This window comes from Rhinoderma darwinii, chromosome 3 (assembly GCF_050947455.1).
Source record: "Rhinoderma darwinii isolate aRhiDar2 chromosome 3, aRhiDar2.hap1, whole genome shotgun sequence".
NCBI lineage: Eukaryota > Metazoa > Chordata > Amphibia > Anura > Rhinodermatidae > Rhinoderma > Rhinoderma darwinii.
In genome coordinates, this window is record NC_134689.1 from 275,250,952 (window position 1) to 275,263,345 (window position 12,394).

Below are 12,394 nucleotides of genomic sequence, written 5' to 3' on the forward strand. Positions count from 1 at the left end.
CAGCGAAAAAAGGTAAAAGCAAATCTCTGAAACTTCCTGTTGCAGCAATTCAAGCAAGATGGCTGCCTTCATAAAAAAAGAAAAGAAAAACATATACAATAATAAAAAAAAAAGGTTTTAGCATATATTTTTTAATGGAAAATAGTAAGTTGATACATTCCATTTAAAAAGGACCTGTCACCTCTCCTGACATGCCTGTTTTAGTAAATACTTGTATTCCCCATGAAATACCAGGTCTTCTTTGAAGGGGATGTACAACAGTAAATAAAAGGTTCTTTTTTTTTTTTTTCCTAAAGAAATAGCTTAACTATTCTTCATGAGCTGTATCTGGTATTGGAGCTTAGCTCTATAGTTCTTGTAAGGTACTTACATTTGTGGGGGTTCACAGGAGGTTGAAGCATCCTTGGTTTCTGGGCCTTCCTTTGGTTGGTTTTTCATCAGATATTCCATTTTGTCTTGTAATTCATTATTCTACAATAGAATACAAATTATTCAGACACCCTTATACTGTTTTCATTCTTTCTAGCAAATAGAGATCAACACAGTCAAGTGTGCTAGACACCCCATAAAAATCTAGGACTTTTGGGGTTTTGCAGAACTGAAATAAACACCATCTAATATGCAGAATTCTCTAGTAATGATATAGATTGTAGGAAACAAAAATGAGGCACCTTTCAAAGGTAAAATACCACTTCACTGTTTTCTTACCATAACCTAACACGGCAATATAATAGTCTATGTCACCCCTTCACATGTAGCAGACATACTCCTACAGAATGTCATTATATTTGTCTATCTCCCACAATCATCGGTAAAAGACACACTATTATATGGGACAGAGAGGAATATAATGTACCTAGCTACTAAAAACTTGGAGAATATTTAACCCTTTAGTGACCATCCTATTGTGGGCCTTAATGACCAAGCAAATATTTTTTTTTCAACATTTTTGGTCGTCCCATTTCAAAAGCCATAATTTTTTTTTTCCATATACATAGCCATGTGGGGGGACAAGTTATATTTTTTTTAATGCCACCATCTTGCGGTACATATAATTTATTGATTAACTTTTTGGGGGTTAATGGAAAAAAACCTGAAATTTCAATGGGGTCCATCGAGCGCAATAGATCAGTCATGCCATTATTTTTCTTAATCTGCTCTCTATTGGCTGTCTATTGAGGGCCATGATTAACACAAGTATATTTAGTACAGTATTACCAATAACTGGATTGTGCGCTAGATCTTTCAGGATATATTGAGACAGAGATTTGCAAATACGTTCATATAAAAAAATCTAAAGAATATGTAAAATATCAGAACTCTACATTAGAAGAGGAATAGTGGTGTATTTTTGTATAGTTTTCAACAACAACATTATAGTTCAGAACATTTTTACATGTAGATATCCTCTAAACAATTACATTAATCTGATATTCAGAAAACCCAGTGAAGGTCCACTAAATAGGAAAATAATAAACTTTAGAACATACTCATCATATTCTAATCCGTCTCCCACTGCCACCTTACATCATCCTTGCCACATACCAATGATTGCGTCTTGGTGCAATGACATGCTGTCTTTAATGGCGACATGTGATTGCAATGGCCAAACGCTTCCATGAAGCATTCTGTCCCTATGTAACAATATGTCATTATGGACTCAGAAGGGCGTAAAACTTCATAGCTCCGGGACCAATAGAAGGGATCATGACAGAATTAGGTATTTCTCCTTTGTCATAGTGCCAGGCAGTAGTTATTTCCTTTCATCTCACTCTTCTTGCCAGGTCATCCAAAGTGGACTACTGAACAGGTGGAAACAGTAAGTATACGGGAAAGCAAATTAAAGTATAAAATATATTTTTAAATCTTTTGGCCATCCTGCAACATGAGTAAGATTAAGAATGAAGGGGCATGTATATAAATAGTTTATTCTAAATTAATGCATCTGGCCCAGTCTTTAAGCACTTAAGGCTTCCTGCCATACAAGTACGTCATAGCGATTGTGCAGCACAACGACCCGGCTATGAAACCTCAGATCCCGGCAGTTAACCCTTTAGATGCCATAGTCCATAGCGAGTGCGGCATCTAAGGAGCTTCATATAGGGAGAGGTCTCCCTTTGTCTGCCGCAGGCGATAAGTTACCATGCAACCAGGGGCCTAACAAAGGCTCCTAGGTCTGCCATAGGTATCTGTCTAATAGTCCATGCCAAAGGCAATAATCTGTGGGGAAATCTGTAAGCAAGTGTTAAATTTCCCTGCAGCACTATTAACGTAGAAATTAAGGATTGCACAGTGCCCATTCAAATCAATAAGTTGTCTATGCAAGACAGGACAGGTCCTCCAGAGCAAGATAAATTCTTTGTAACCGTTGACCACTCTGGCCAAGAGGATCCTGAACAGAGCACCCACTCTATTTACTCAGAAATCTCTAAAAGGGTATATGAAAATAGGCTTTCTAAAACGTACAACCCCTTTAAGGTTTGACATTTTGTTAATATGTGTTTATGTAATCTAAAAAGCTATTTTCTTACCTCTCCTTCCAAAATTGCTATTCTTTCTAGAAGCTGTTGAATAAGTAAATCCTTGTAGTGGACCTTTTTCCTTAAAAGCTCAATCTAAAATAAAAATAAAAAACAGAGAAGAATGAGAATAGATTTAGATAACATCTGGTAGTTAAAGGGTTATTCCTATCTCATATATTTATGACATATCCACCGGATGCGTGGCCACCTCTCCACATAGTCTCCAGCTGGAATCAGCATCCGCCTCACCAGGTGAGATGAGGACGGGTGACCCCCTGCTCTCAATATAGGTTTCGGTGCCAAAGCTAGAACTCGTATCTACCAGACATTTATTGCATATCCTCTAGATATCTCATAAATGTCTGAGATGGGAATAACCCTTTTAAACAATCGAACTCCTTGTTTGATTTAGAAAACATTGGATTTTGATGTCAGTACACGTTATAAAAAAGTATTTACTAACCCAGTGAAACAAAATTATAGTACCTACAGTGTGTGTGTGTGTGTGTGTGTGTGTGTGTGTGTGTGTGTGTGTGTATAATTGTGTGTGTGTGTGTATATATATATATATATATATATATATAGCACAAGAAGAGCAGCACTTCAATCGGCTTAGTCAAAAAATATAAATATCTATTCACCCATAGTGAGAGGGCAACGTTTCGACTCTACCATAGTCATTTTCAAGTTTTCGACTAACCCTATTGGAGTTCCGGTCTTCTGGTGCCATATTTTGTAAAAAGTCCGGCTTTCGAGGTCAACTTGGTGAGTGGAGCACCCTAACATTGGATCTGCAATCCTTTGCACATTCTAAATCCAGAGGCATTTATATGGAGTCGGTCCCCTTTGCAGCTAAAACAGTTTCCACTCTTGGGAGTGTGTGTGTGGGAATATTTGCCAATTCATCCTGAAGGGCATTTGTGAGGTCAAACACTGATGTTGGACAAGGGGGCCTGGCTCGCAATCTTCATTGTAGTTCATGCCAAAGATGTTCGATGGGGTTGAGATCAGGGCTCTGTGCGGACCAGTCAAGTTCTTCCACACCAAACTCACCCAACATGCCTATAAGAACCTTGATTTGTGCACTGGGGCGCAGCCACTTTTGAACATAAAAGGGCCTTCCCTAAACGGTTCCCACAAAGTTGGAAGCAAACAATTGTCTAAAATGTCATGATATGCTGAGGCATTAGGTTTCCTCTCTTCACTGGAACTAAGGGGCTTAGGCCAACCCATGAAAAACAACTCCATAGCATTATCCCTGCTCCACCAAACTTTACATTTGGCACAATGCAGTCAAAACAGGTTTCATTCTCCTTTCAGTCGCCAAACCCAGACTCGTCCATCAGACTGCCAGATAGAGAAGCGTGAGTCACTGCACAGAACACGTTTCCATGGCTCCAGAGTCCAGTGGCAGCGTGATTTAGACCACTCCATTCAACCGTTCAACGCTTACCATTGTTCTTGGTGATGTAATGCTTTTATGCAGCTGCACGGCCATAGATACACACACCATGAAGCTCTGGGCGCACCGTTTATGTGCGGATGTTAATGCCAGAGGAGGTGTGTAACTCTGCAGTTATTGAGTCAGCAGAGCTTTGGCCACTTTTATGCACTATGTGCATCAGCACTCGGCGACCCCGCTCTGTATTATTACGGAGTTGCTGTGGTTCCCAAACGCTCAACAATGAGGTTACTGACCTGAGTGTCCAGTTGCCAAGGCAACCAGATGCAAACCAATTCCGTCATCCTATTTAAACAGGCAAGGGTTTCCTAGCCCTTGCCTGAGTGTCAGTTCCTGGACCCTCTAGGCCAGGGTTGGGGAACCTTTTTTTCTGCCGAGGGCCATTTGGATGTTTATAACAACATTCGCGTTCCATACAAAATTATCAAATTAAAAATTTGCCTACTAGATTTGATCAAACATTTACTTAACTCACCCCTAATGTGATGGCTGAAACCGCTTCTCTGTGGTGAGGCGTCTGATGTTAGCCAGTATTGATGATGTTGCTACTGCATCGGTCAGCCTGGAGCGCAGTCGTCTCTTTGGTATGTTTTGAAAAGAACTCGCAGCAGTAAGTTGTTCCGACTTACTTAAAGGGGTTTTCCCATTAGGGACATTTATGACAACCTCTGGGACCTGCACCCATCTCTAGAACAGGCCCCCTAAACCCCGTTCTACCTCTGTATTCCTGCTGATTTCCGACCATGAAGAAGAAAACAGCGTAACTCGCTTAGCTGCGCTGTTTCCTTAACTTCCATAGTAGTGAAAGGCAGTTATGGAAGCAGCGCAGCATGCTAGTTCCGCTGTTTCCGTAACTACCATTCAGTTCTATGGGACTTGGGAAACCGCGTAGCTCAGCGAGTTACGCTGTTTTCTTCTTCATGATCGGAATTCACAAGCTTCAGCACAACACAAAGAGGTAGAACGATGTTTAGGAGCCCCGTTATAGAGATAGATCTGGGACCCAGAGGTGGGACCCACATCTATCGGACATATATGACATATCCTGTGGATATATCATAAATGTCCTTGATGAAAAAAAAAACTTTAAGTCACTTGGATCACACTTTGATTGAGTAGGGGGCACGGACGGAGCCAAGGAGGGAATGATGTGAGGTCAGGTGACTGGATTGCGCTGGCCCGGGAGTGGACCAGTCTGGTCACCTGACCTCACGTCACTGACTCAGGTCAGGTGACCGGACTGATCCACTCTTGGGCCGGCACAGTCCAGTCACCTGACCTCACGTCACTGACTCAGGTCAGGTGACCGGACTGATCCACTCTTGGGCTGACACACACCAACCACACTTAATCCGCCGCTACCGCCGCCATGCTTGGCTCCATCCGCTCTTTTCCTGCTCCTACATGGGAGTGAGTAGGTCGGACGGAGCCAAGCAGCAAATGACGCAGCGATAGCGCGGTCTGAGTGAGTCCGGGCCGGACCAAATGATCCCACGGGCCTTATGCGGGCTGGACGTTCCCCACCCCTGCTCTAGGATATATATATATATATACACCTGTGTGTGTGTGTGTGTGTGTGTGTATATATGTATGTATGTATGTATGTATGTGTGTGTGTGTATATATATATATATATATATATATATATATAGAGAGAGAGAGAAACAGCGTAGAATATAGTAACGGCACCAGGACTCCAAGACAGATAAAAAACATGGTGGATTTATTCACCTCAATACACAGCAACGTTTCGGTTCAACAGGAACCTTTCTCAAGCTATCCTGTTGAACAGAAACGTTGCTGTGTATTGAGGTGAATAAATCCACCCTGTTTTTCATCTGTCTTGGAGTCCTGGTGCCGTTACTATATTCTACGCTGTTTCTCCATCTTAAAAGAAGGGGAACTGATTCATCCCCTGGTGACGAGCACATGGCCTGATTTCCTGGAGTTGTGGTGTGCTGTGTTTACCTGCTCCTGTTTCGTGTATGTGTATATATATATATATATATATATATATATATAATAGCCTGTGTGTGTGTGTTTGATCCTGCCTTCCTTCTTGGACTATGCCTCTTGTGTTGCCCTTTTTAAATCCTTGCCTTCTATTTGCCTCCTCCGGTTAGACTCCAGGCCTGGACCCCTGACTCCTCCTCTGGTACGACCTCTGGATTTGTAATTTTAGGCTAACCTTAGGAGTCCGACCCACGGCACCGTCTGACACAGTGTCATCTGACTAATTTCCGGTTTCTACATCGCTGCCGCATCCTACTGCCAATTGGTGACCACTCTGAGGACTGCAACCTAGTAATCCTGTTAAGTCCAAACTTTTTCATGGGGTCTTTGGTGAGGATTGAGAAGATCCTTTAGATTCTGTAACTCACTAGTGAGCGCCAGACCAATTGCAGACCAAGACTCTACCTTTTCATTGTTCGCCTACTTCACAGGAATATGGCAAGCACAGCTCACAATTGTCACACTAATTATTGCTTGTCAGTGCAGTCCACCCATGTCACAAAACTACAATGTTATGGGTACAGAGCAGCAAGATTACACTTTTTTTTATTCTTAGATGAAAAAAACAGGAGTCCAGCTACAAAATTTCCCAAAAATAGTGCCAGGCCCTACTAAAATACATATATTTATATATCTTGAGGGGAGGGGGCAAGATATACAGGATGAAAACAAAATAGTATATATGGCTGTCTGGGATTCTGGGTTATCTGGTGGTTGTTCTGCATTAGAATTAGCAAAGTAGCTGTGGCAAACTGACACTGAATGGCTAGCCTACTGAGATATGCTTAGGTCCCTGTCCACACTGAAAAAGGGGACCAGGACAATGCTATACTGATTTATAAAGTGAGATTATGTAATGTGTCAAATTATTTCTCACAGCACTCCTGTTTAGTTCCGTGATACGCCGCATTCAATGTGCTACCCATGTCGAATCATTCTAACCGCTGGTTTTGCCTTCAATCTCAAACTCTGTCGATTTTTATCAGTCTCTACACATGTTATTTGGTAAAAAGGAATAAAAAAAGAATAGTGATGCATTGAAAGCTCAGATAACGCGAGTAACAATTCTCATTTTGAACCTTGTTTGCCAGGTCCACTCTGTTTTCCTTGTGAAGACAGTCATGCAATATGTGTGAAGTGTACTGAAAGTATCTTATGGATAACCAGACTTTTCCCACATTTTGATCAATAATCTACAGTCCACGTTTTAGTTGGGAGCAAAACACTATGTGCCGGCTGGAGACCACCAGATCAATGTCACAGCTGCCCAAAATAAGGCCAGTATTCTCCAAGCCATACTTATATTTTGCTGTCCCTCACCTCTTCAATCATATGCTTTACTTTCTTCTGTTGGCAGTGAACCATGTCATCTAGGTGTTTAATGCGCTCCCGCAAACCGGTTGCAGCTTCCTCTAAATTTTGGGACCTAAAGAAAAAAAAAATCATAAAATAAATGTTAAGTCCAAAATATAAATGTGCTTGATCCTGATATTACTATATTTATCTTCTACACAGTTTGTATTTAGGCCTATTATTTGGACTGTACTTGAGGCATTTGATAAGGACACAGTCGGTACATGGAAAGATTGGTGTGATAATTCTTGAAAACTGTAATCTCGCTTGTATAAACCTGGCCATATACAGAATTGGACAGATATTGAGCTCTTCTGAGGATTGAAATTGGTTTCCACCTCAACAGTTTTCTGTGATAAAAGGGAATGATCATGTCCGATGCTCAGGAACACCGACGACGAAATGTCTCACCAAATTGCTCTAAATACAGCAGGTTTAAGAAATATATTGCTCCTGCTAAGAATATATTGTACAGCAAATGAAGGCTTTAACCCCTTTAGAACTATTTGAGGTCTTAAGGACAAAGCATAGTTTTTAGCTTTTTCATTGTCTCATTCCGAGAGCCAAAAAGTTTTTTTATTTTCCATTGACGTAACTGTATGTGAACCGTCCGTCCCCCCCCCCCCCCCCCCCCCCAGAAGACTTCACAATGCGATCTTCTGATCGCTTGGATAATGGTTTGTAGAAGCTTATATTGGTTGGTGACACTGCCATGCAGTCTCTTGGGCACGGACTAATAGGCATATAGACATGGCAGGCCTTGGGGCCTTTGTTAGGCCCTCAGTTGCCATGACAGCCATCTCATACCCTACGATACTGTACAGAGCGATCCATCTGTTATTTCCTTAGATGCCATGGTCGCTATTGACCACGGCATCTAAAGGGGTTAAACAGCCACGATCTGAGTTTACAACTTACAGCACTGAGGCAATGGATTCAATCCTTGGCCTGCACAATATGAGAGATTTACTAAGCAAAATGCACCAGAATACTGGTAGAAACTGTGCCAAAAGTGGGGCACATGATGCATGCCAAATTGATGTGTTTCAGACACTTTTTCAGCCTTATTCGACAGTTTCAAAAAGTGTGTAGAGAAAGGGTCAGGGCTAAGAGAAGTTGTAAAATGCGGGCCATTTACTGCGCCATTTTTTGGCACAAAATACAAATGTAAAGTTTCCCAACTATGAGATAATGTAAGGAAAATAAGTGTCTAGTACATAATTTATCATGCCATGTGTGCTGTTGTGATAAATTTGGTGCAATTTGTTTAATTTTTGGCATAATTTAATATGCCTTTTTTTTTTTACACTGTTGTGAAACTTCTCCCAATATCTAAATGGTGTTGTTATGCCATATATTTATGAATTCATTGTTTTCATTGGTTTGTTCTGGGCACAAAGGCACACATTTCTCAATGTATTTTCACCTATTTTTGGGGTATTTTACTTTAAAATAGTGTCTTATCTGCTGTATGACATATTTATTAACCATTGAGCAAGAATTTAGAGCCATTTGCACATCATGTTCGTCTTGCACGTCACGTCAGTTTCTAAAAGTGGAGTGAAAAGTAAATGTGGCTGACCGCTCAACCAGGATTTGTATTTTAAAGGGGTTGTCCAATTAGGACAATCTTTTTTTTATATACACTGATTAAAGTTTGTCCCACTGTGGGGGGCACCCAGCAATTAGCTGTAATTTGTGGAGTGACCCGGCGAGTGTTTGTTTTCCCTGCAGCGCCACCACAGGAGTAATAAAGCATTACACGGTTACTATTGAACTCAATAAGCTTTCCATGCAATGCATGGACATGCTGGGTGCCTCAGAGTGAGATACACTCTTTGTAGCAACACCCTGCTCTGAACAGAAGACCCTCATATATTTATTCAGAATTCCCTTTTAGTATATTTAAAAAAAAATGGGTTTTCTAAACCGGACAGCCCATTTAAAGAATATGTGCTGCTAACTGTTTAATGAGATTCTATGTGTAAAACAGTAAAATCTTGCAATTTTTATCTAGACTGGCAAGAATTTACCTTGCCCGTTCTGACGCTGTTATTTCCATCTTTTGATCAAGTCTCTGAATTCGCTCTTCATGCCTTGTTAGCTGCACCTGAAGTTGTTCCCGTTCCTATAAAGAACACTTTGTTATATACTTCCAGACATCGGTGGCATGGTAGTGTGAAGTGTAACAAAACATCATATTAAGAAACAGTACAGGCATGTATGAAACCACAGAACTAAGTTTAATATCAAGGCTGTACCTGATGCATTCTCTGAACTAGTTTGTCAAGTTCTCCAATTTTTGCATCTCGTTCTTCTATTTTTGCTTCTGCAACTCTAACTTTCTCACTGGCATCTTCAACAGCCTTGAGATACAGTTTTGCTTGGCCCTGAAAAACAAATGCTGTAGTCATTATTTTTTACTGGGGTAACTAGCTGAGCAGGGGATAGTTACATGTTTATCAATAGTTGGCTATGTCTTTGCACTGTCTGATTACTCAGGTACAAAATTGCTTGTGATATACACAGTATATACCTCAGTTCTGAGCGGTGTAATAACGATCTTTTTTTGGCCAGAGATGCTCTTCCTATCTTCCATAGTCAGCCGTTTTGGATGGTATAAAGAGATGCCTTTGGTCATAGTTTTATAGAATCTTCATGGAAGTATACACACACCTCCCTGCTCTCTCCTACTCCACTCTTCCGTGCCTGTTATTAGTATTTTACTTATAATGCCTTGGTCGATTGCCTTTATTTAATCACTTGGATGAATGTACAAGAAAGCAAGGAGGGCTACAATGCCCACATGACCAGGGCTGTCATCAGAAATTTCGGGGGCCCCATACCGTGAGATTGGTCAGGGCCCATGGGGATATACCGTTTGAGGCTTTAAAGGGAGGGAAGTAAGCTAAATGGTCAGCGGAAAGCATAATAAGCAGCGACCACTGGGGAAGGTTGTCAAAGGGGTTTCTGAAATATTAAAATGAGTTTAATAGGACTTTAGGTTAAAATAAATCAAATTGTAATGTACTTATCTTATTAATTCTGTGCCATTCCCGCACCGCAGGTACCCGCCTGTCCCCAGTCATCTCTGTTTACCTTACCACCGAAAAAGGCCATACTTACCTTGCTTATACAATGACCAGATGTGTTCATATCACGTGATTGTGCCATCCAGTCACCGCCATACTAAGTAAGGGTACTCGAGGTGTGGGATCGGCACAGAATTTACAGTATACACAAATACAATTACGCTTATTTTAAAAGTTCTAGCCCTGTTGAAGTTAATTTAAATGGAATCTGTCACCAGGTTTATGCTGCTCTATCCTAAGGCAGCTTAAAATAGTGCCGGAAACCCTGATTTCATTGATGTCACTTGTCAATATGGCATAGTTTTCATAAAATCACAGTTTATCAGGTGCAGCGCGAGACAAGCCAGGAGTCTTCCTAATGATGTGCACGCAATAATTCTTCTGCAGTCCTCCATATTCATAATATGCCCGGTTAATCCCACCCACCTCCGCTGATTGACAGCTTTCTTCTCTATGCACAGTAATAGGGAGAAAGCTGTCAATCCGTGGCAGGGGGCGCACTCTGCACAGTAATTTTATGAAAGCTACACTATATTGACAAGTGACAGACCCCTGAAATCAGGTTGTGTGTCAATACGTTATGCTGCCCTGAGATAGAGAAGAATAAATCTGGTGACAGATTCCCTTAAAAAGTCATAAAGAACAACATCAACCGTGTGTGTGTGTGTGTGTGTGTGTGTGCGCGCGTGTCCATACATACACACACACATACATACATATATTATTGCTCGACCAGTCCGCAATATTTTGCTATTGACAGCAGAATGAATTGGCTCCCCTTGCCGGGTTTCTCTTCTTCAATGCAAACGCAGCTCACAGCAAACATATTTTAAAAATATGGCGTGCCCTGAAGACTCCCACATATCTTTTTCATAAACTTGTATTACGTAGTGACGCAACATTGGCACCACATTACATCACTAAGTCACCATGGAGATGGAGGCAGCGGCTGGAGCCAGGGTGGGCCTAGGTGCAGGGGCGTAGCTAATGGCTCATGGGCCCAAGTGCAAAAGTTCTTCTTGGGGCCCCCAACTTCTTCTCATGGCCGATGGGCCTCAGCTTTCAGCTTCATCGCTGGGTCTTCTAAGTGACCCAACGATGCGGCACTAACAGCAAGGGGCGTCGCTAAGGATCCTATAGCTATGGATAGGTTTAGATACAGTGGCTCAGCAGACAGTATCACATATGATAAGCTTAACAAAAGGGCCCAGCTCGCTGACATTGAGGCTCCAGCGCTGGACCCAGGAAAAGGTAAGTATAATAATTGTTTTGCTTTTTTAAGTGTTACAACATTTTTCTGTGTTTGTGTTTTTTTACAGGTTCGGTTGTTGGACTATGTCGGATTCGAGGACTACTTCGATGACACATGGCACGATCCTGTCTGATGGGCCCTGTATCTAAGCCTACCACATGATAGGCTTAGATACCCAGCCCACGTGTTATCCTGTCTGATGGGCCCTGTATCTAAGCCTACTACATGGTAGGCTTAGATACAGATCCCCAGCAGACAGTAATCTTATACAGTATAAGATTACTGTCTGCTGGGGCCCTGTTTCTAAGCCTATGATTTGGTAGGCTTAGGTATAGGGTCCATCAGACAGGATCACACATGGGCCATGTATCTAAGCCTACCACACGGCAGTCCTAGATACAGGGCCCATGTGTGATCCTGTCTGCTGGGGCCCTTTATCTAACCCTACCATGTGTGATACTGTCTGTTAGACCCTGTATCCAAGCCTGCCACAAGGTAGGCCTAGATACAGGGCCCAGCAGAAGGACCACACCATGTGTGATCCTGTCTGATGGGCCCTGTATCTAAGCCTACCACATGGTAGGCTTAGATACAGGGCCCCAGCAGACAGTAACATTATACTTACCCTCCTCTTCGGCTCCGGGTGCAGAGGAGGTCCTGACGCCATGTAGTGTTGCAACATTGTGCGCGGCACACAGCG

At 41.9% G+C, this 12,394-nt stretch overlaps 1 protein-coding gene across 7 annotated transcripts in view; it reads right to left on the minus strand.

Annotated features, from left to right (window-relative positions):
• MYZAP (myocardial zonula adherens protein) overlaps window positions 1-12,394 on the minus strand; it is a 113,948-nt gene that overhangs the window by 14,633 nt on the left and 86,921 nt on the right. For all 7 annotated transcript variants that reach the window (XM_075857949.1, XM_075857944.1, XM_075857948.1 and 4 more), the window contains 5 exons: window positions 9,612-9,740; window positions 9,384-9,478; window positions 7,318-7,423; window positions 2,532-2,615; window positions 371-471 (listed from right to left, as the gene is read on the minus strand). In XM_075857949.1, coding sequence (XP_075714064.1) covers window positions 371-471; window positions 2,532-2,615; window positions 7,318-7,423; window positions 9,384-9,478; window positions 9,612-9,740 — 515 coding nt within the window. The remainder of the gene's footprint in view (window positions 1-370; window positions 472-2,531; window positions 2,616-7,317; window positions 7,424-9,383; window positions 9,479-9,611; window positions 9,741-12,394) is intronic.